The 23,951-nt window shown below is 52.7% G+C and overlaps 1 protein-coding gene across 4 annotated transcripts; it reads right to left on the bottom strand.

Moving 5' to 3' along the window:
- Positions 1-1,147: 1,147 nt before the first annotated feature.
- BMF (Bcl2 modifying factor) lies at positions 1,148-22,476 on the bottom strand. 4 transcript variants are annotated; one of them, XM_033190604.1, is made up of 7 exons: positions 22,216-22,370; positions 21,702-21,829; positions 19,713-19,867; positions 19,224-19,520; positions 17,605-17,765; positions 5,061-5,158; positions 1,148-4,878 (listed from the first exon to the last, which is right to left on the bottom strand). In XM_033190604.1, the coding sequence occupies exons 4-7, from the start codon at positions 19,513-19,515 to the stop codon at positions 4,815-4,817; spliced, it is 615 nt and encodes a 204-aa protein (XP_033046495.1). In that variant the 5' UTR covers positions 19,516-19,520; positions 19,713-19,867; positions 21,702-21,829; positions 22,216-22,370; the 3' UTR covers positions 1,148-4,814. The 4 variants fall into 4 exon arrangements, with proteins under 4 accessions (XP_033046495.1, XP_033046496.1, XP_033046494.1 ...); XM_033190605.1 differs by having other exon boundaries at positions 19,713-19,791; XM_033190603.1 differs by lacking the exon at positions 19,713-19,867 and having other exon boundaries at positions 22,216-22,476.
- Between the last annotated feature and the right edge of the window lie 1,475 nt (positions 22,477-23,951).

Below are 23,951 nucleotides of genomic sequence, written 5' to 3'. Positions count from 1 at the left end.
AGGTAGGCCTCAATGACACGAAAGACATCACTATCACCAGTCACCTACTAATCCTCCGTGAACCTCATAGGAACTGCTTAATGGACTCAACTACAACCCAGCAAGTGAAATGTAGAATAACATCCGGACATGGCATCAGGCCCCACTTACACCACGCTCCAGTAAAAATAAACCTCCCCGTCCAAATACAGAGTGGTGGGAAGTGTCATACTTTACAGAAGAAGAGGCAGTTATTTGGCATTAAAAATAGATACGTCTTGGCTTACTTGAAGATCTGGGCATGAGCAGTGCAATTCCCAAATGGAAACAGATGGACGGGGTGAGCCCCCCCTCAAGACTGACTCAGCTATTTAAAGAATCCAAATAGAAAGTTATATCCCCTTTCTGGGCCTCAGTTTACTCACCCATAAGACAGAGGGGTTGGACAAAAGATCCAATGTCACACCAAGCTCCAGCCCTCTGAGGGTCGGAACTGGAGGCCAAGGCTAGATCTGCGAGCTGACAACCTCCTAAATCAAGGAGAGCCCAACCGATGCAGGGCGGGTTGGCTCCTCAGTTCACAACTTACTGCTGATAGGATCAGGAGTAGTTTTTTCCAAGGATTTTCAGAACTCTGTCAAGAGTTTTTAAATCACCGCTTTGAATCAGACACATTGTTAATCCACAAAGAAATGCAAGCCAGGAAGTCCCCCTGCGACTAGCTTGCCTCCTGAGGGGTTACCCTGAGAGAACGGAGGGGTGAGGGAGTGTGTGCGGGAGGGGCTGCCGCGGTCCTTCCATCACTGAGTCCCAGCGGCAGGCAGGCCCTTTTGACACATTCCCTTTAATCGGGCAAGGCAGGCACAGTTATATTTCACACGTGTGAGAACTGGAGGCTCAGAGAGGTGACATAACTTGCCCAAGATCATTCAGCTGGAGGAGGAGGGAACTGGGTCCAAAGCCTGCCTCTGTCCCCCTCATAGGGCCGCTGCTGTGCTGCCTACTGTGTGGTCGGAATCACTCTTCTCAACTCCAGGAGGGCAAGGGAAGTCATGACGAAAGCTGAGCGCCTCCGGGTCACTCAGGCTGGCAGCTGAGAAAGCTAGAAGCCTTTAATTTCCTAACTGATCTTCTTGCATTTTTATACCTTGAAAAATAAAAGACCAGATTTGCTTTAAATGATTTTATTAAAAATTGTACCAATTGATGGGGGAAGATATACACACATACACACATATGCATGTGAAGAACATAAACACATAAAGCCAAAGGCTCTGTACAGTTTTTTTAAAAATGTGGCCCCTTTCTTCTTCCTCTCTCCCAGAGGCAGAGTGCCCAGACCCCAGGGCAGCTACCCTGGGGATGAACAAAATGCTACATTCTCACTGGGTCTCCCCCTGCCAGCCCCCGTGGATCCAGGGATAGGGTAGAAGGCTAGCAATGCTCCCAGAGCGGGGAGGGGCACTGGCCACGTGCACAGAGAGAGGCAGTGCAGGCCTGGGAGCCAGCACAGGGCTCTGAGCACCTTCAGCTGGGAGGTTGGCTGGGCAGCTATGAGCTCAGCTTTCTCCGTTATTCCCTCAAGACTCAGAGTCCCCACCTGCCCTCAGGCTGCCTAAGGGTGACAGGGGAGCCCCTTCCTGCTAGGGTGTCTGGCCAGGATGGCCTGCTTCCAAGAGTCCTCACCTTCACACAGAGAGCCGTCTCCAGGCCAGGCCAGCGCTGACTTGCAGAAGGCCTGTAGAGCCATGGTGACCAAAATCTTCCTGCTTCTTCCACTTCCCTTCTCCCTACCCCACCTCCCCATCAAGTCCCTCAAAAAGAAGTACTCACTGGGGTAGCGTGCTCCTTGCTGTCCAGGACAGTCACAGTGGCTCCACAGCACTCTTCCTGGGAGGCCCTGGCAGAACTGTCCCGAACAACCCTCAGGCAGGAGCCACCTGCAGATGGGGCTGGGCTGCCGGGGCAGAGACAGGTCAGCTGGGCCCCTGGGGCCCTTGAAACAAGCCTGCCACATAGCTTTGAACACAGACCTACTCCCCTGGGGGCTGAGGGAGGTCACTGGGAGGTGATCTTTTTCCACCTCGGACTGAGCAAGAGGAGGCTGCCAGGGAGCAGCGCCCCAGTGGCCCAGACTTTGAAACAGGCCAGGATGAGTCCAGGCTGAGTCCTCCACCCTCACTGCAGGAGTCCCACATCTGGCCTGGGGAGTTCCCTCACCAGATCTGTCGACCAACTTCTAGAAACCCCTGCTTTGGGGCTGTGAATTAGTAGGACTGTTTTGACCCTGAATATCAGGCTTCCCTTCCTCCCAGGCATTTCTTCCACCAGGAGGGAGCTTTCCAGGCCTTCTCCCAACCCCCACCCTCAGCAAGCCACAAAGCCTCCACCGTCTTCAGCTGGTTACAGGTCAGGATCCAGGTCAGACTCTCCCTCCCTCTAAATCTGATTCTCCACCCCTCGCTAGAGACAGCCAGGCTCCTGGGGGTGAAGGATGGAGTCTGAGGGGGTGGAGGTGGGGGGAGGGGCAGGTCTCCTGAGGCTAGACTTGAGGAATGTTTAGGCCAACTCAACAGGCAGAGGAGGAAGGGGCCAGTCTAGATCACTAAGCCAATTAAAAACAACCAGCCAGAAAGAACGTTTCTCCTTCCTGACAGCTACTCTGCCAGCTACCTCCTGGGTTTTTTTTTTTTTTTTGGTGGGGAAGAAGGGAGAGGGAAAAGTGGGGGTGTAAATTTTGCCCTGGCTCACTTACGACAGTTCCTGGCTTTGCATAATATGGAGACAGTGCAGTCAGACCACCTTCCACCTGCCCCAGGCTTGATGTTGAGGTGGGTTTGTCAAAGTCTGGGCTCAGTTCTCAGGCCACGGGGCACCCAGCCTGGGCCCAGCAAGGTCTCTGAAGCTGATGGCCTTGCCTTAGCACCAAGATCTAAATCATTTTCTCTCTCACTGAGCTCAGGTGGAGAGTCTGCCAAGAGGGGTGAACAGTGGCTGCTGTAAATAACCCCGGTTTTTTGGTGTGTGCCACTGAAACATACGGCAGCAGCCTGCCTGTCACCACCTTGATTCAGACAGGGGAGAACAACCTATGTCCCATACACATCATAAAATGGTATGGAGACCCACAGGGAAGGCTGAATTTCACAATGGTCAGTGCGTCCCCGAGCCAGTCCTCACGCTGGTCCCCGGCTCCTTCTCTGCATAGCAGGAACCCGTCTTCTTAGCAGACAAATCATGGTACACACCCTGAGAATAGAATTCTGACCAAGAAGAGGTAATATCTCCAGAATATCTGACAAAACAAAGGCTTACACGCACAGTTTGAGGCCCTTCTCCTCCAGGGTGCTGTGAGCCCATACGGCACCTTTGTGCAAATTAGGAAAGGCACCCCTTCTTCTTGGGAGAAGTAGCCCCACACCAGGGCACACAGCTTAGTGAGCAGAACACAAGCTGAATTCCAGCCTCCATTAGCTCTCTCTGCAGGTGCCCTTGTGCAGTGAACAACCTGCACAACTGTACATCCAGAAGATCAATGTCTCCTTCAATAGTACTGAAGACCTCCTCTCTTCAGAACTGGAAGAGCTTGGGCTTGTTCAGATTTGAGAGTCTACTCTGGACTCTTCCTATTTCCTTGGGTAGCCCTGAGGTCTTCTTTGTCCACGGAAGCCGTCTTTTCTTTGGGCCTTACTTCACCATTAGCACCAATGTTGTCTTTTCTCACATACGCAAAAGTTATAATTTAGTTTCCAGCGTCTGGTTAACAGATTCCCTGCGCCTGCTATTGGAGCTGCCACACTGGCTGCTTTAGATCCTCTCCATAAGTGCCGCAGCAGGGAGAGAAGGGAAGACATGCAGAGGCAGCTGTGATCCTGCTGCTTCCAGAGCAGGCCCTTCCGGCCTAGCTGGAAGCTGGAGGAAGACAGGAAGTGTGTACCCAGCTTTGACGGTTCCCCATTCTAATCATTATCTGTGACTCTAAAAGTCACTTCTCAGCTGGCAAAGCCACTGTCCTGGCTTCTTCCGTATCCCACTAGGTGTGAAAAATGATTGGGGATGAGGGAGAAGAGGTATGTTGTTTCCAAGGAAACCAAAGGGTCTGGGGTCCTCTAGGGCTGATCCTTACGGTGGAGCGGCCACCACATTTTCCAGCCCCACTGCAAAGCTGCCCCTGATGTCCCTCGGTGCTGATGCTGGGGGTGGAATGCGGTCTGTCGGTGGGTTCTTTTGAAGGAAGAGCCGACAAAGGCACAGGCTGCCAGCAGCAGCACGCTGACCGACTATTCAGCTCATCCGTGGCTGACACCCAGCTGGTCCCAGGTCGCCAGTGGTGGCAGTGGCTCTGTACCTCAGGACCAATCCTGGGGCCTCCAAGGGGGACCAAGTCAGTTTTGAGGCCTAGTCAGAAGTCTGGTTCATTTTGCGACATGTTTGAGGGGTCCTTAGAGAAACCCAACCCTCCCTGAGGTCTGACAGGAGCTGGCCAGGAATCCTTGAGCCCTTGGAGCAGGTACTGGCTGGGGCAAGGGAGAACCCAGACAGATGTGGAGCTGGCCAGCCAGCCTAGTGAAGCCGCTGTCCTCAAGTGGAAAGCCCCTGGCCCAGGCCCTGCTGGGTTAAAGCAATGTGCCCGTCAGGATCATGGTCCCCATCCACAGTGAAGGCTCACAAGTTTGGTGGAGCTGGGATTCGAATCCACTCGATTTCTTAACTGAGTTCCTCTGGAAAAACCACAGTCCACTTCGCAGAGAACATCACTAACGGATCATCTTCGACAACCGGTAGATTCCTCAGTCGAAGAATCTACTTGTCAGAGGCCTTGGGAATTCTCACCATCACAGACACATCAGCCTCCCCTTCAACAGTGTTTGACAATGGCCCCCATTCCAGGTCAAGGGCCTGACAGAGAAAGAAGGTCCCACTTGAGTATGTTGTATGTACACACAGGGAGAAATGTAAAAAAATTAAAACGCAAAATAACAACAAAAAAACAACTTCACAAGACACAGTGTCAGTCCTGCCCGATGTCCTTCCTGACGGTGTTCCTGGTGCCCCATGTGAAGAGGGCAGCCCAGCCTCACCTAGGGCCCGCCCCGTTCCTATTCTCTTCTCCATTCAAAGCAAGGTTGTGCAGGAAGAGGAGGATCTGCCACCACACGCGATTTCGGTTCTGCTGGTGCTGAAGGGAGAAAAAAAAAGGCCAACATAACTCCCAAACACAACGTTAGACGACTCCCTCTCATTTCCAATAAAAGTTCAGATCTCCAAGTCTCACGGCTGGCACTTTAATCCTATCAGTAGAGCTCACAGCAGGGAGGGGGGGAGGCGAAAGAGACACTGCCATGTGGAGGAGATAGTAGAGTTCTCCAAAAACAATTGCAGTTTTAACATTAAAAAGAAAAGACAGGCTCTATATGCACTATGCACAAGAGGATTAAGCTTTTTCCCCTGCTTGCAGGATTTTCCAGAGTTAGCCGAGTGCTGCTTTTAATCAAATTGGCTCCCGAGCCCCTCAAACCTCAGCTGCACGAACAACAAACTGGCTTCAGAAAGAGAAGAAGTGCCCCCCTCTCTCCCCCGACTCCAAAGTAACATAGAGAACAAGGGGGAAGAGGGGGCCTCCATCTGCAAGTGATTTGACACTGTGAAGGTCAAAGGGTTAATCTTCAATTTAAACCACACTGCTGAGGCAGCAAAAATCTGATTTCATCCAGTGCAAACACGCACACACACAAACTCTCTCACTCACACACACACACACACACACACACACACACACACACACTCTTGTGCGCCCGCCCGCTCTCCCTCTCCAGCATCTCCACTCGGTGCTGCCCTTTTTATAGATGCTCTTGACAGTAAGCCATAAATAATCCCTCTTGGAGCGCTCTCCTACTGACTGGAGCCAATTAAACGTTAAGCAAGAACATACTTGAAAACAAAACAAAAACAAAGAATATATACTATGCTCTGGAGGTTATCCCAGGTCCTACTGGCAGGCTGGGAAGCTAGGGGCAAAGTTCAGGGGTCAGTGGCTCAGCAGACTGGGGCTGGTGCCCTGCCCACGCAGGTACCATTTCCCAGGGGAGGCCCGGGCGGGGTGGCGGCGGGGGCGGGAGGAGAAACTAAGGGGTGCTGGAAGAGGCGGTCTTTGTTCTCTCTTTGTCTGCCAGGGCAGGAGGACTGGGCGGGGGCCTCTCCACAGGGCTCTCAGTGGACAGGGGAATAAAAACCTAGTGTGCAGAAAGGAGCCAGCACGGGCTGGACTTGGATTACTTCAGTGGCCCCGTCAACAAGCAAGTTTACATGAGGTGTCCGGGGGAGCTGGAGCCCTCTCTTAAACTGTCTTCAACCACAGCACCAGCCCCCACCAGGCAACTACTCCGGTCAGATGGGTAGAGGAGAGAAGAAGCCAGTGGCACAGCTGGAAAGGGGACCCAGGTTGCCTGGACTCCCAGAGCTTCCGGGTTCCGTCCAGCCCCGGCCTCCCTGACCTTTCCCAGGGCCACCATGCAGGTTGCCGGCTTCCCCTTCATGCTGCCCTAGGCCACAAAAAGAGAGGCATCCAGGCAGCTGGCCTCAGGCCTGACAACCCAGGTGAACACAGAATGCCCCCGTCCATGGCAACAGCATTCCTCCTTCCCCCGTGGAAGAGCCTGGAAAACAAGCCAGCAAACTGGAGGCACAGCTCCTGCTTGGAGGGGAAGGGAAATCGGGCGTGCCACAGAAGAGGCCTGGCAGACAGCGGGTGGGGAGATGGATGGCTTCCTCGTGTTTTGTAAACAAAGATGAGTAAAAAGAGGAAACACACCCGGCTTAACAAAATCTGGTTAGAGTAAAACAGCGTGAAAATGGACTCAGCTGCAAACCCGAGGCCTCGGGCCTGCAGCAGCTGGGCCAAAGACCCCCTCTCCTCCCCGCCCCAGCTGCTGTCCGAGACAGGTGCAGAGGTCATGTGGCCGAACAAGAGGCGAATCCAGGGGCAGACTCATCCCTGGAGAGGCCAGTCTGCTGGAATTCCAGAGCTCCTCAGGTGCTTGTCTGAGAAGACTGGTGGCAAGAACAATCATCACCATAATAGTAACGTGGGGTAGGGCGGCAGCGGGGGGTGGGGAGGAGCCAGGCTCTGTTCTGTGTGTTCTGCATCCTTGCTTCTCAAAGGGTGGTGCATGGACTAGCAGCCTCGGCATCATCAGAGAGCTGCCTGGAAACGCAGACCCCGCATCAGAAGATTCCCCAGGTGATTTTGAGGCACATTATCATGCCCACTACTTAGCTACCACACAGGTAGTTTAAGTGGCAGGGACTGGACTGAACCTAGACCATCTGGCCCTAGAGCGATGTCCCTTCCCGTTATCACTGTGCTCAGAGTGCCACTACCTTTCTTTATACAAAGCAGACCCTCTAGCCTCCCCTTCACTAAATCATCTCCAAACAGCTCAATGGCCAAGGAAAGCAGGTGAGAATTCTATGATTTGGGGTTGGGGCGATTCCCATCTCTGTATGTTTCAGTTTCTCCCAAATTCCACTAATGGAGGCCATCTACTGCCTGGGCAACTTGAGATCTCTGAAGATGAGGCATAGACTCCATCATCTAGGAGTGTTGGGAGACTGAGAAGCAGCTGTGGGCCACAGAGTGCTTTCAGACAGGAAGACTGAGGTCCCGCAGGGGACCCAGGCAGGCCTAGGCACAGGAAGCAGGGTACATGGGCCGGCCCTTGGGAAGGATCTAGTTTCCATGCCTCTGTGTGTGACAGTCCTTAGGGCTCATGAATTGGCAAGGAAGGCTCTATGGTGTATGGATCCCCAGGGACCAAGAATCAGAGGACCTGGCTTTACGGGTGGATCTCCCATCAACCTGCTCATGAGTTCCCTCTTGGCTTATAAGGAAAATGCAGGTATTGTACTAGATCAACGGTTTATAAACCCAACTGTGTCACTAAGCCAGCTGAGGTGCTGTTGTAAGTACAGAGTCTCCAGGCCTCTCCCAGACCCACCGGGTCAGAATTTCATGGAAGGGTCCCAGGAATCTGTGTATTGAACAAGCTCCCTGGGTGACATTTTAGAGATCAGAAATCATTTATTGTATATTTTAATCATACAAGCAATACATGCTAACTGTAGAAATATTGGAAAATACAAAACATTACAGAGGAGGAAATAAAGTCACTCATGATCCAACAGCCTAGAAGAAAACACTTCACATGTTGGTGTTCTGTCCAGTGCCTTTCGATCTCTTCCCACCAAAGTAATGTCTTATCCATTGGCCAAGCCAAAGGTCAATCCTGCCCAGGTGGTTCTGTGGCAGCCAGGCCGCAGCCTTTTGGAAACCACAGAGGTGCTCTCCAACCCTAAGGAGTTTGTCATCCACAACTACCTTCAGGATTATAACTCAGAGCTCCAACAACTGAATTCTGTCAGCCGGGTGTAGGGCCTGGGAACCACCCATGGGCCCAGGAGCCATCTCTTGACTACAAGCAGATACTACACAGGCTCCCTTTGGCCTTCTCCTGCCTCAGGGCAGCCTTCACAAGACCCTTTTCCATGAGGAAACCAAGAGAATCAAAGAATGCCCTGATTACAAAATACAACAATAAATAAAATCTTGCCTAAAAGTTTAACAAAAGGGCCTGACTAGAAAGGAAAGAAAAAGGGCTTGAAGGAAGGCCAGCGGGAGAAACGGTGAGGAGGAAGGAAGTCGGCCTTCACCGAACAGGACGAAGAACACAAAGACACCAAAACACTAGAGAAGGTGGGTCCTTCCACAAGAGGGTATGGAGGAGAAGGGGACAAGGAAGGAGAACCAGGAATGAGTGCACTTGGCCTCTGCCCCTCAGGCACCTGGCACAGCACCCGGTGCACAATCTGAGATCAACAAGGGCAGACCTGCAGAACCAGGCCTGTTCTCCTAGACTCAGCTAGGGCACCCCTCACAGAATGGGGGCTCCCGGAATACACAGTCGGGGTGACCGAAGGGTGGGGGCTGGGATACAGGGGAGCAGAAGCTCACCCTAGAGCCCTCAGACTCACATGGTTTAGAAGCCAGGGCCAAGGCATGGAGGGAACGAACAGAGGTCAACGCCCCCAAGGCAGGCGTCCTAACGTGGTAGATCACAGTGTTGTCTTCAGTGAAGAGAGCGCAACCAGGCGTCAGAGCCCCGTGTGCCTTCTTTGGCCCAGTCTCATTTTCTTCCCATGGTCAGGGGATGAAGGCAGTCAGCTGACAAATGTTTCAATTCCTACTGTGTGCAACACCCTATGCCTGAATGCACAGTTGCTCATCCTGTATAATGGGGAACATGGAAGGCATACAGTAGGCACTCAACAAGGGCACGCTGGACCGACTACAGAGGAGTCAGCCCTGAAAGATAACCCACTTGTCTGAGGCCAGGAACAACTGATGTCTGGCCAGGTCTAAAGATGTACTTTACGTGATAGTATCAGCCTCTCACCTGGGGAGAGGCCCAACTAGTAAAAGGCCTCCTTTTTTTTTTTCCCTCTAAAGAGCTGGCTGTGGTGTCTGACAAGGTTGGACTACATAAATCAAACTCTGTTTCATCCCACACAGCCTCTGCCCTAAGCACAAAGCATGTTCCCTACGCTCCCTGGATAAGAATCTCCCTCTGCCTCTCCCCCTTTCAGATCCAATGCACGCCCTCTGGGGGCTTTGTGTGTCACCAGTGTTCCAGATGCTCCAGCTAGAGCTAATTCACCCCAAAGTATCAGAGGAAGAAGCCAAGCCAAGCCGTGTGCAGCTCTAAAAGAACCTAACTCACAAAATGCAAATTTACCAAACAGAGAGCAACTTATAATATCTGAGATATAGAACAGAGCACTTTCCTTTCTTCTCATGTGATCCTCACAATAGGAAGAGCAGGCATTATCAACCCATTCTAGAGTGACGGAAACAATGGCTCAGAAAAGTCACCCCAAGTTAGTTGGGAGGGGTGTTATCTGAGGCTCTGACTTCTGACTCCAAAGCTGTGTTCCTTCACTAAAATTTTGCAGTGTGTTTATTCACATTATGAAAATAGTATTACCTTTTCAAAGCTAAACCACCACTGATCTGCTCCCCTAGTATATTTAAAGACATTGTTTCCAGATCATTAACTATTTAGTAAGGATGCTGTGGACCAGAAAAAAATAAACCTTTCAGAGGCAGAGCTAACTGAAGATCAAACAGAAATAAAGCTAACACTGGTCTGAAATTATAACTTCAGACCATGATCTGAAAGCACACTCAATCTCTTCAAAATGCAGAATTGTCTACACTCTAGGGGAAGGTACACAGTCTACGATGTGAAGTTTTCCTCCCTCTTCCCTTTTCCCTGTCATTCTCTAAACCTACTCAGGCCAGGGCTGAAGGAAAGATCCTTGCAGTTGAGAACAGGAACATTGAGATAAGAGAGACTTTTGGAAAATTGCACTTGAAAGAAGCTAGGAAGATGTTTTCTGTTGAAATCAGCACATTTTAATCAAGCACCCAACTGAGCCACCAAGCACCTAATTGAGCTACCAAGCACCTAACTGAGCTACCAAGTACCCAGCTGAGCTACCAAGCACCCAACTGAGCTACCAAGCACGTAACTGAGCTACCAAGCACCCAACTGAGCTACCAAGCACCCAGCTGAGCTACAAAGCACCCAACTGAGCTACCAAGCACCCAGCTGAGCTACCAAGCACCTAACTGAGCCACCAAGCACCTAACTGAGCTACCAAGCACCAACTGAGCTACCAAGCACCCAACTGAGTTACCAAGCACCCAACTGAGCTACCAAGCACCTAACTGAGCTACCAAGCACCCAACTGAGCTAAGAGTTATGTGGATACAAAGATGACTAAAATATAAACTTGGTTCTCAATTGTTTTACAATATAATGGGGAGAAGGGCAAGAACACAGAGCTAAGTATCACATGAGGCAGAGCGGGTCGAGGCAGCAAATGCGTGCTCCCTTGTACCGTTGTTTTCTGGAATGTGATTGCTGGGTAGCAGGTATAGGGCGGTTGGACCATGGTTCCACCATCCATCAAATCTGTGTGGCGCCTAGCTCAGCAAACTATAGTGTGACTTAAGCATGTTACCTCACTTCTCTGAGCCTCAGTTTCCTATAACACAGGGACAATGGCATCTAAAAGTACAAGGTTGCTGTGGTGATGACATGAGAAAAATATACATAAAGCACTGGGCCTGGGGGCAGCAATGAGCAGGCTCCTTCTTCCCTGGGGAACACAAGGAAAACCTAGGACCCACTGGCTTTGCAGAGCACTTCTCTCAACATGCTGTGCAACAGGGCCTGCCTGGGGAGCACCGTCATCCCGGCGGACTCATGAAGCCCCTCGGAGATCCCTGACTTCTGCTTTGAGACTGGCCACCGCAGCCACAGGCCATGGGGCTCAGGATTCTAGGCTGCCAGGCTAAGCCAAGGATTCTGAAACCCCGAGGGCAACCCTTGGGACCAGTGGGCCCACTGCCTCAGACTGCTTCTGACCCAGAGGCCCGAGGAACAAGCAATGTGGCAAAATGGAAAAGGAGAAAAAGGCTCCTTGCCAAGAACTTCCTCAGCCCAGCCAGTAGTGTTAACAGGACGGTGAAGCCACCATGGCCGCGCCCATAGATTCTCTAAGGACAAGAGCAGTCTGAAGCCAGCCAGTTCTCAGTGGAAGATGGCAAGGCTTCCTCTAACACAACTGGAAGACACTGGCTCCAGCCACTGGGGGTTGAGGGGTACGGGTGGGGGACAGAGCTGTGCTGTACCATCCATGTCCCCAGACCCTTGTTTTGCACCTCCACAGCCTGGAGAGAGGAACTACCGAGACCCTTAGTTTCCCTCAAGCTGAGAACAGCTCCATCAAACTACTGGGCAACTTCTGCAGAGCTCAGGAGGGCATGACGGTGTGTGCCCTGGTTAAAGAAGGGAGAGGGAGGGGGTTGGGGGGACAAGCCTGTTGTGTTTATTATGCTATAGGCAAAATAACCCCAGGTTCTGACTCTCAGCCTGGGGTCTTTTCAGCTGACTGTTCATGTCCCGTCCAGGACCAGGTCAAGGCAAACCAGGCAAGGAGGAAGGTTGGAACCGTCTCCTTCACACACGGATTAATTGTGCTCTGGTCATGGAACATGACCTCTTGGCTGCCAGATACGGATCAAACGGCAGACCAGACATTGTTCTTTAACCTTCTTTCTTTGTGTCTCCCTTAGTCCCCTCCTCCCATCACCCACTTTCCAAAAAAAAAAAAAAGCCAATTTCCATCCCATGGCCTGCCTTGGTGGGGAGGGATGAACTCTCCGGAACTACGAGGCCCTTCTCCTGGAAGAGAGAGCAGTCAGGTGCAGAGTGTGTGGGGAACTCAGCCTCTAGTCTGCCACGCTGATGACTCAGAAGCTAAATATAGCAAGCGATATAAACAGAGCCAGCCACAGAGCAAACACAGGGCCCCCAGCCCTGGCGCTGGCTCTCACGCACTCTGGCTCTCCACAGGCCCTCCCCCAGCCTCATTCTTCCCCTGGCACTGTCCTAGGTGGGCCTCCCACTCCTGGGACAGAGGCTGGCTTCCTAGGGACCCTTCTAACTCTATAGCAAACCTCTGGGGCCCCTGCCCGGGGCTGTCCCATCTAGACCCTGAGCAGCCTAGTTAGCCAGCTTGAGTTCCAGAAAACCACTCACTAATAGCGAGAGAATCCCAGTGTCAGGAAGCAGTCAGGGGCTCCCTGAACAAAGGATCCAGTCTGCTAGGCAGAGAAGCTGCTAGTTAATAAACCATGCAAACACCAACTTGGGTACAACTTCCAAAAGAGCTCTCCAAATTACAAAGTCAGGTACAAACAAAATCCTAAAGTCATCTTTTAACATATTTCTAAAAGTACTCAACTGTCCCTGACTTAACAGTTACTTGTATCACAACTCCTAAAGGCCTTTCACATCAACTCTGCAAGGTAAGTGTTAGAAACTAAGGCTTGGAGAGATTAAATGATTTGCCCACGGACACACAACTTATAAGTGGCAGAGCTGGGATTTGAACACAGATCTGCCTACAAATCTAGGATCATTTCTGTGATATTACAGCTAAAGATGGTTTCAACCGAGTGGCTGAAAGTTTTCTCAGATTTCATTTGCCAAAAAATCTAATTACTATTCAGGGAATTTCCAAACCCGGCTTTTCTGAATGGAGCCACTCCTGATCCAAGTGAAAAAGTCATTTCCAACATGAAGAATCCAACCCTCCTGTAGCTTTACTCACTCGACTGTCTACAGTAACTACTGTTTTTGAGGATTCTTGGCTTCTTAACATTACCCAGAAATACCCCCACAAATATCATGATGCGCCACTGCGATAGAAGAGACTCTCCCAAGGGGAGGGGATACCACTTCCTGCCCCTCCTTAGGCTCATGCTGAAGGAGGCCCTGGCACAAGGACAGGACAGCTGGGGTTCAGACCTTCTGACCAGGGCAGCCCAGGGGCTCAGGGAGGAAGAACATCTGTACCACACTCTTTCGCGCAGAAGCTGGACACAGAAGCAACACAGCACCACCCTCAAGATAAGCCATTATCAGCAGACCATCGGGGGCCCTTGCCACAGTTTGTCAGCTCACAGAGGAGCAAACAGGGGAACCTTCACTCCTGCCCCGGCCGAAGGAAGGTGGGATGTGCAATGAGGTTCAGAAAGGCTTTTACCTCCACTCACTCTGCCTCCAACTCTCTTGCTGCTTTGGAGACACAAAGAGCTGAGGCGGAGCACCCTGCTGACTCTGATCTTCCGCCTCCAGTTTTTTGCCTGTGGATCTGGAAGAGCCACCCAGAACTGATAACTTGGGTAACCAGGCTAGTCTTCCACCTAGCAAGGCTCTCGGGAAATGTGCTGAAAGCGCAGATGGCTCACGTAAAATGACACCGAGGGAAACTTGGAACCTGTTGCATCTGGAGCCAGGTTGATACACTCAATTGGCCATAATTCCATTTTATAGCATCATCACGTCCCCTCCCTCTGCTCCATCCTCCAAGGGAGAAGATCATTCTGATGCAAAAAAAATAAATAACTCAGGTCTATAACCAGGGACAAAAAGGGGGAGTTCACACTCTCCACAGAACTATGGACCAGTGGCCACTGTCTGGCCCCAGGACACTATCCCAGATGTAGGGGAAAGGTGGTGGTCAGGCCTCCTCAAGCCCCATCCGCCTATTGGGTTGCCTCTCTTGGCTCTCTCAATCCAGCCCGTAATGATGGGGAACGACTGTCATTCCCTGAAGAGAAATGGATAAGGCCGACGTCCACAAATGATCAGTCTGGACACTAATTCCTCTGGACCAGGCAGGTGGAGGGAAGTTCAGGGGAAGCAGCTCTACTCAGGGAGTCCCCTGCCAGGTGGAGTGGGAAATGAATTGTGAACCAACAAGAACAAACATGAGGGGTGATCAGGATCACCAACACAAAGAAGGAAACAGGCATTAAAGAACATCTACTAGGTGTCCCAAACTCTCATAGGTATTTTCTCACTTAATTATCACAGTAAAATTCTGTGGTATTAGCACTAATTCATAGAAGAGGAAATAGGTTCAGTGAAGTCAAGTGACTTCCCGAAAACTAGTAGGTGGCAAAGCTGGTATTCAAACCTGGACTTTCTGACTCTGAACCCAAAGCCTAGAAACTAAATCCTCAACAACCTCCTTCCCACTGCCTCAGTTTCTCTGCCTGCAAAAATGAGAGAATAGGGAAAGAAGATAAAGGATAAGAATGGAGGAGTGACAACAATACTTTCTAGATATGAAATCTTAGACTGTAGTTTATATAAGAATCAAGTTTAGAAAATGACTCACTTCTTAAAACCAGCCACTGAAACATTCCAGGAGTACCAGTGTCCCACCTGTCTGAAGCCCCCTCACCCAGCCCTAGCCCTTCCTGCAGGATGACCTGGTGAAGGTCTATAAGCAGGGTCAGTGGGGAGGAGGGGGTTAAACGCAAGAAGACTCTGGGGAGAATTGCTCAAGGAGAAGACAAAAAGCCTTGCTCTTTGTACTGGAAAATTTGGGAAAATCAGCTCTTTGAGCTAGAAAGGGCTCACTGGCCAGCCTCCTACCCTTGCAATGAATTGTAGTTTTACTCAAGTAAGTAAAGAAGTAGGTAGCAAGTAAGAAGTAAGTAAGATGAAGAAGTAGGTAGCTGGCAAGAAGGGTAGGGGTATAAGTAAGTAAGTAAGAAGAGTAGGTAAGTAAGTAAGAAGAAAAAGTAAGAAGAAGTAGGTAGCTGGCAGGAGGGTAGGGGTATAGAAGTAAGAAGTAAGTAGTAAGTAAGTAAGAAGAAGTAGGTAGCTAGCAGGAGAGTAGGGCTATAGGGAACTTGGGAGCCAGTGTGGAGGAAGAAGAAGTAGGTAGCTGGCAGGAGGGTAGGGGTATAGGGAACTTGGGAGCCAGTGTGGAGTGAAGTGTGAGGCAGAGGAGACTCTCATGAAGCTCTCCTCCAGTTCTCCTTCTCCCTAGCTTGGATGGCTCTGGCTAAAAGCACAGCACCTAGTCTAAAACTAACCTGTGCCCTCAAAGAGGCAGCTCTGAACTGGGAGAAGTGATGCCGACCAGCAAAAAGCAGGGCAAGGCTGGGCCCAGTGGCTCATGCCTGTAGTCCCAGCACTTCGAGAGGCCGAGACAGGTGGATCATCTGAGGTCAGGAGTTCTAGACCAGCCTGGCTGACATGGCAAAATCCCATCTTCACTAAAAGTACAAAAATTAGCTGTGTGTGGTGGTGGGCGCCTATCATCCCAGCTACTCGGGAGGCTGAGGCAGGAGAATCGCTTGAACCAGGGTGGCGGAGGTTGCAGTGAGCCGAGATCGTGCCACTTTACTCCAGCCTGGGCGAAAGAGCCAAATTCTGCCTCAAAAAAAAAAAAAAAAAAAAAAGCAGGGCCAGACCTTGGGAGAAGGGCCTCCTCCTCCTGTTCAGGACCAAGTTAGGAGGGTCCCCAGGACTGTATCCTAGTCCTGTGCCAGGGAGGGCTCTCAGCCTGTTCCCAAGCCTACAGAGGCTCACCAGTGGATGGAGGAATATTCTGGGAAATAACTGGTGAGAGAGATCAGATTATTGCAAATGAAGCCAGCTGCTCCACGGAGCCCTCTAGACGAGTCTAGGAGAGACACAGCCACTGTGTCCTCCCATCCTCTCCAGTACCAGAACTGGAAGCTGTGAGCTGGGCTCAGCCATAGGCCTGTACAACCACGGTGGAGTGAATGGGCAGGAAGGAGGCCAAGAAACTGAAAACAAGAATCAGAGTGAGTCCACACATGGACTGAAGGAGAAACTCTAAGCCAAGTTTCCACCAAATAATCAAAGGAGAGAGTAAGAACTGGAGCGTAAGTCTATTATCTAAGCATAGGGCCACCCTCCCGTCCTGATAACTAAGGGACCGGGAGGACTTACCAGGCCCAGGCCGAGCCCCAGACTGTCCTCAGAACTCCTTGGCAGAGGGCACTAACCATACCTAACCTGCAATGGCCTGTTCTTAGGAAACCCAAGGTCAATTCCTCTTCCCCTGGCACTGGCAATGGTTTGATACTTAAGTCAACCTACTATTACCAATAGCTCTCCTCCAGCCACCTGCAGCTACCCATCTCACCTCAGAGTCTGCCCAGTCATGGTCAAACTATGTATTCCCTTGATTTCCTGACAGTCAGACACACACACACACATACAGAGCCAGCTAGGCTGGGGACACAGTCCCAGAAGTACAGAATGTGTTCGCTTCCAGGTGGCATGCCTGTGCTTCAGCTGTGGCTGTACCAGCACGGATGAAGCCGCAGGCTCCTCTCCCAGCCTTGGCAGCCATCCAGAAAGCCAGCCTGAAGAGGAAGGGTTAAGTGCCTGGGGGCCCAGCCCAGACAGCGGCTGCTGGAGCAGGGAGGGCAGCCTCCAGTCCATGGCACAGAGGGCTCCTCCAGCACGAGCCTGCCAGCCGCCGCCTTTGTTGATGGACTCTGCCACATGCTCGGCTGACACGCGATGCTCCGCCCTGGCGGGGCTGGTGCCAGGCTGCCGGCTGAGCGCCCGGCTGGCCGCCGGTCTGGGGAGCCTCTCCGAGGTACACTCTCTGGAGTCCCAGACCCTGGTTCCCAGACAGAGACAGTGAGGAGCGGCCTCCCCAGCTGGAAAGTGTCAGGTTTCAACCGGTTCCACCACTTTCCCCCACTCAGGCCCCATCCCTTGGCCTGGTTACCCGTTTCCCACTGTACCTTAGCCAGGCACCCCCCAACTGCCCAGTTTCACTGCAGCACCCTGAAAATCTTCCTGTTAGGTCTGTGAGGGGCAACCCCCGCGCCACAGCCAAAAGAAGAGATAGGCTGTCAAGCAGGGCTGCAGAAAGCCATCCTATTCCCAGGGAGGGACTGTAGCCTCTCCCCAGAGGGCTCTTATGGAACATGAGTTGAGAGTGGGCAGTTAACCAATGTGGAGCTCAGAGATGAGGGCAAGATGCTCATCCAGTTGGGCCCGTCCTGCCCATGGGAACCGCAGTAACCAAAACTCTGGGACCCTATCTTTGAAGTCTGGCAGAGACAGAGTTGCTGACAAGAGGAGACAGGCAGGCCCTGGCCCCCAAGCCCCAGCAGACTCAACCCTCCTCCCCTAAAACCCCCGTGCCTACTTGCTGCACATGAAGCCGGTGGAACTGGTCTGCAATGCACTGAAGCTTTCGGGCAATCTGTACCTCTGCTCGATGCTGCCACTGCCCTTCGGGGGGCTGCTCCCCGATGGGCAAGACTGCCGGGAAACTGGCAGGGAGAGGAAGCCGGTAGCCAGCATTGCCTGCAAAGACAGAGGACCCACATCTCAGCATTCTCCACAACTGCTCTGGCCTCCCCACGCCTGCCTGACCTGGCCAAGACCGGAGGCTGAGGGTAAATCCTCATATGAGAAAGGATAGGAACTGGCCTGCCTCTATCAGGGCACTCTGCCAGGCTTGGACAGCCTGCTGCCCAAGTGCACAGAAGTTGCGGAACAGAAGTGGGAACAGAGAGAATGGCCCCAGCCTTCCCTTCGCTTCTCCATTCACCGACAGTGCCATGACAAAGGGCAGGTGGTAATGAGTGCAGGCGAACGTGACCCCTTCCGTCCTTATTTATCAAGCCACCCTTAACTACAGTTGGTTATTCACGTAGTAGCAGGTTGAAGCTCTTCTCTGGAAAAGCACTGGAGGTAGCTCTCCAGTTTCTGGGTTGGGGCAGAGAAAGAAAAAGTCAAAAAGTGTCTTCACTTTTTTAGTGAAGTAGAGAAAGGCTAGTCTCCCGAAGCTCCTGGGCAGCGGCACAAACACGAGGGAGGGAAAACTCCTGAGACGCACAGAGCTGCCAAGTTCCTCTCTGGAGACAGCCCCAGGCAAGACCTCTAGACCAGCGCTCCACACTCACCGAGTGCACGCGTTAGAGCCACCGCTAGAGGCGCCAGTCCGCCGGCCTCCCCGCTCCTTTCCCTCTTCCCTGCCTGCCCGCCTCATCCAACTTCTCAGACTCCCGCCAGAAATGCTTTGCCAGAACTGCCCTAAGGGGCAGTTCCCTCTGGGAGTGACTGCAGTGTCTCCTCAATCTGCTCGTCAGACACAGTAAGCCAGCCTCCTAGCCTTTACCCTCCCTCCATAAGCTGCAGTGCTAATAGAAGAAAACAGACCGTCTAACCTGCCCTTTTGCCAGAGGAGGGCATATTTCTCACAAAACAAACTATTTATAAGCCCATAAGTGAAGGGGTCTTGTCTTAGCCTTGGAAGCATCCCCTCTGCTGGCATTGGGCCCAGGCAGGCCCACCCTCTTTCTCCAGTTTCCCTTTCACGCACGGAAAGTCCCAAGTGACAACTGGGGGCCACCTTCTGCCTTTGGGAACCCTCCCTCCCAGAACCGGCTGGGTTTTTCCCCTTCACTGTCAACAGCCAGTCACAGATCCCCCAGCCTTCTCCAGCGCAAGAGGAGCCACTTTATAGTAGGCAAGTCACTGCTAGGACACTAAAGGCCAGGCCACTCAAGGGGCACAGGAAGTAAAAGGAGATACCATGGACACAAGGAGCCCTCCAGGAGGGGACAATTTGCCCTCTGGGGGGCCTGAGGCACAGGTGAGGAGCAGTAACAAGCCGAGAGGCAGCAGGTGGAAGTCAAGGAATCAACAGCGCCTCCGATCACTTTGGGGAAGGAAACGGCAAAGGGCAGGTGTGGGGAGGGAAAGCCCCTCTTTTCCCCCAGTGTCTGTGGGAGGAGTCTTGAGGCTGACAGCACTCACCATAAAACAGTCGCTGGGGTTCCTCAGTTACCCCACAAGGCAGCATAACACCTTGGCTGGGGGAGGCTGGGCCGAGGGTCTGGGTAGCCTTGTCTTCCTGGCTGGTGGGTCGAAGGCCAGGGCCACAGCAGTGGGTGAGAGGGAAGAGCTGAAGTCGGCTGAGGGGGCAGTCAAGTAGGCTCTGGGCAAACAGATCGGCAGAGAGCGAGCTCCCAGGTTGGGCCCCCGGCTCCCCGTCCTCCGGCTGGAATACATCATCCTCCAGCTCCTCCACACACCGAGATGGCTCCATCTCTCCTGTGAGGGAGCAACGCAGGCATGTGGGCTGCTGCCCCACCAGCGCCACACCTGGAGCGACTCCCCTTCCCTTCTTTCTTCCATGCTCCCCCTTCTTATTTGAGGTGGCCGGGCCACATACTGATGACATACAATCCTGGTAATAAAGCACTGCCAAGGGTGACACTCACTCCCAAAGTGTGGGCCGCCTACATGTTCAGGGGCTCTCCACACCTCTTCCCTGGGCCCGCCTGGAACCACCCTTTTTCCCGATCATGTTTTCTGACCTAGGCTGGGCACAAAGTTTGACTCTGAGGGTTGTGAGCAATAGCAAGAGTAGAATCAGCAGCTATATGCAGGCAGGGTACCTGGGAAAATATAAAGAAGACTAGCCTCTGTTAAGTTGCTGTCAAGGGTGCTGTGACGGGCTATACATATAGTGCTTACCACACACACACACACACACACACACACCACACACACACAGAATCATTGTCCCAAGGAAACTCTTATCTCAGTCTGAGCTGAGCTCCAGGCTCAGCAGAAAAAACAAAAGCCAGCAATCCCAGGGCAGCCAGGTTCCCTCCAAACCTCTAAGCCCCGCCCTGCTGCCCATCTACTCTAATCTCCACCCCTTGCTTGCACAACACAACAAACAGGCTCTGCAGTGTGGTAAGAGTGTGTCCTGGGAAAGGGGATAAAGACCCAAGCTAGTCATTGCAGCTGCCATCTCAGCTCTCTTTGAGCAGAGGTGAGCTGTCTGCCCACCAAAGATTGGCCCGGAGAGGAGGTTCAGCCTCTCCCGACTAAGTCTCCTCACTAGTCTCCACAATTTCAAATCCTTGTTTCCACAGCCTCCCGCTCCTGCCAGCTCTGAACCTGAGACTGGTACAGCTGGTCTTACAGAAGGAAGTGAAATTCACCCCTCTCCCTATGACCTCACTCACTGCCTATACTACTGAGGTTATTGATATGAGTTTCTTGGTGATAAAGAAGTTCCTCTTGCTCCACCTGATGGCTCTTGGAAGTCTGAGCTTGGAGCTACTCAGCATCTTAAGCTTCCAACCCAGCTCCCTTCACATGCCAGGAACCCCTTAGGGCCTCTGCAGCAGCAGCCAGAAGCAGCCACCACCTGAACAGCTAGGGATAAAGCGATGAATTTCATTCTTGTCAGACTCAGTTGGAGATTCCTGGGGGTTCTGTCCCCCAGTCTCTTGCCATTGAAGAATATGCCAAATGGTCTATGGATTGGGGAAGTAGCTAAAATAATCTCAGTTCAATTGAGAATCCTGCCTTTGCCAAACGCAAGCTCTCTGTGAGGTGCTTGCTTGGGCCCTCCCTTCGTCCCATCCCATCCCTGTCCCTGAGCTGTCTATGGTCCTGTCTCTGCCCTCTTCCCTAGAGAGTGAAGAGATGCCTGCTAGGATGGCAAGCAGCCACGTGGTGTTCTTTGGACAGTTTCCCGTGTGTGTGTGTGTGTGTGTGTGTGTGTGTATGGGGAGGGGGGTAGGAGGTGCACTCCAGCTTATTAACAACAGGAAACAAAATTTCCTGATGAAAGGACCAAGTACTGTCCTGCCAGTCACCTGGCAGGGGCTCCCCTCCAGCTCTGCAGCCTCCTCTTCTCAGGCTGGCAATCCTGACCTAAGAAGGGGCCCTCAAAGCCAATCACAAGCAGGGGTCATTGTCTTGGTTTTTCCTTTGAAGCCTATCACCTTCCCCTCCCCCTCCCAGCAAAGCCCCAAAGTTCAACCCTTGCCTGGACTGGACAGTGGGGGAGGTGCAGCCAGAAGGTGTGGCTCTGCAAGTCCCGGGGACCCCTCTCAGGCTCCACAAACTGGAGGTGGCTTGCTTGTAGGTGGGCGCCTCTGGAAGGGTGCTGAGCAAGGTCAAGGGTAAACTAAGAGAGGGTGAAGAAACCGTTTCCTCCCTTTTCTCCTGAGCTTAACAGGTGATGTCCAGAGTGGCGGGAGGAGGGTACTAACTGAGAACAGGGCCAGGGAATGCTTTATTCCTAGCAAAGGAACTCAAGCCCCGCTGCAGCCATCCCAGCCCCTAAGGGCTGGAAGAGGGATGCTGAACTTAGACTCCTCCTCTTAGGAGAAGGCAATAGCCAGACACCCAGAGCCTCAACAGTGACTAGGAACACACACACACACACACACCACACACACACACACACACACACACACACACCCAGACCTGGGTGACTCCAGGAGAGAGTCTCAGCCTCTGAGTCGTGATGCCAGGGCTCCGCGCCAGGGTCCAGCGTGACGAGCACTCGGGGGCTTGACGCCCAGACTCGATTGGGAAGGAGGGAAAAAGCCCAGCTGTTAAGGAGAGAAGCCTTCAGACTCCGCAGGGAGGCGGGATGCCCCACAATTCCTGTTCTACCCCAAAGTCAGACCTAGAGGCTGGGCCGTTCTCGGGCGCCCAGGTCTGCTCAGTAGTGCACCCCAGGTTCCCCTGCCTACCTGGACCCAACTCCTTCGAGTCCCAAATGCTACCCCCAAGTTCCCTCTTGGAGCAGCGCACCCAGCTGTGGGTTCTGCACGCCGTTCTCTCACCCCAGGGCCCCAGTTCTTCATGGTCACCCTAGACGCCCGCAGCCCAAACCCTTCCCGGGCCCCCATGCGCAGCGCGACTCTGCTCCCCACTTCCTCAGGGAGCTGCGATCCAACTCCGCCCGGATCCCGGCCGCCACCCGGGCGCTCACCGGGCTGCGGCAGGAGGTGGGAGGCGCAGGCAGGGGCGGCGGCGACAGCTGGCGCGGGCCGGGGCAGGAGGAGGCCACTCCGCACGGTGCGGTATTGTTTCCAAAATACGCCCGCTCGGGGCATCCCGCAAACAGCTGATGAGGCCCCGCCCCCCTGCGCGTCACGCCGAGGACTGGCCAATGGCGAGTGAAGCGCCAAGTCCCGGGCTGGGCAGCTGCCAGGGACGGTCACGAATGTACGAACCTTCCCTTGGAAACATTGCAAGGGACCGAGCAAAATTCCGACCGTCGCCAGAAGCGCAGTTGGAGCGCCGTCGCCAGCGCGGATTCTGTCCCTAATACAGGCTCTGGAAGCGCCAGAGAGTCCCTGAATCCTCTATTAGGTGTCGGAGAGGGGGCGCCAAAGTAACTTTTGTCTTCTTTTTCACGGGAATGGGCAGAATAATTGCTGCGCGTCCAGAAAGGGAGGGGGGAAGGAGGCGGGGAGTTTTTTGATGAGGCTGATGCGTCCAGTGGGTGCAGGGTGCAGGGTGCGGGTCCCTATGGGATCCCAGCCTCAGGGGAAAGCTCCCTCCCGCCTGCCGAGCAGGTCAGAAGAAAACTGCAGCCCCAAAGCTGAAGGTGTGTTTGAAACAAACACATCCAGAGGAACCCTTAGGTCCTCTTCTTGACTGGGCGTGGTGAGCACTGGCAAAATAAGGACCTGGTTGAGAAGAGGAGCGCTCAAGAAGGCAGGGACTGCTTGAGCGGTTGACACATATCTCGCATATGGCAGTATTTACAGATTGAGCAGCATGTCCTGCAGACCGCGCAAGGGAATCTGTGGGCTACTTCACAGACATTTACCGAGCACCTACTCTGTGCCAGATACTGGGCTGAGTGCCAGAAACCTGGCGTCTGCCCTCAAGGAGCTTACAGTCTACTAGGAGAGGTAGCCCTGAAAATAGTGAAAAGTCATAGGAATTGTATCCTTTCCAAGGATAATGACTATTGAGGAATGCAGAAAAATTCAGAATACAAAGGCTGGAGAAGGCCTCAGGGAGACAGCTTTTAAATTGAATGGGAAATATTTTTCAGTAAGGAAAACCAGATGCACGTGGCTCACGCCTGTAGTCCCAACTGGGAGGCCGAGGCAAGGCGGGTGGTTCGCTTGAACTCAGCAGTTGGAGACCAGCCTGGCCAACACGGTGAAACCCTGTCTCTACTAAAAATACAAAACTCAGCCAGGCATGGTGGCGCATGCCTGTAATCCCAGCTATTTGGGAGGCTGAGGCAGGAGAATTGCTTGAACCCAGGAGGCGAAGGATGCCGTGGGCCGAGATAGGGCCACCGCACTCCAGCCTGGGCGACAATGAGACTCCATCTCAAAAAAAAAAAAGAATAGCCCAGGCCTAAGGGTAGAAGACTGAAGTGCAGAGTTGGAGAGCTTGCCTGTGCAGGGAGCAGAGGGAGGCTTGGTGACTGGATCATTGGGTGCACACTGAGATTTAGGAACAGTGGGCATGGGCAGGTAGATTCAGGTCAGATTACAGAGGTGTCCCTGGAATGCCAGACTGAAGAATCTGTATTTTATAAAGGAGAGGCAGCAAAGATTTTATTGGAGATAAGCGACTTGACCAAGCCTGAGTTTTAGGAAAGATAAAATGAGTCCAGTAAAGCAGTGAGAGGGAGCCACTCCTGCAACAATCCTGACCCACCAGGGGCGGTAGGGCTCATCTGTGCTCTGACCACTGAGC

This window comes from Trachypithecus francoisi, unplaced genomic scaffold, assembly GCF_009764315.1.
Source record: "Trachypithecus francoisi isolate TF-2019V2 unplaced genomic scaffold, Tfra_2.0 Lachesis_group3, whole genome shotgun sequence".
Lineage (NCBI taxonomy): Eukaryota > Metazoa > Chordata > Mammalia > Primates > Cercopithecidae > Trachypithecus > Trachypithecus francoisi.
Note: the sequence above shows the minus strand (reverse complement) of the source record. Positions and strands in the feature narration are given on the sequence as shown.

Coding starts and splice junctions, on each gene's coding strand:
- BMF (XM_033190603.1), bottom strand. CDS start 19,515: ATGGAGCCATCTCGGTGTGTGGAGGAGCTGGAGGATGATGTATTCCAG. Junction 17,766..19,223: donor ACCCCAGCGACTGTTTTATG/GTGAGTGCTGTC, acceptor CTGTCTTTGCAG/GCAATGCTGGCTACCGGCTT. Junction 5,159..17,604: donor ACCGGCTTCATGTGCAGCAA/GTAGGCACGGGG, acceptor TTCTCCCTTCAG/CACCAGCAGAACCGAAATCG.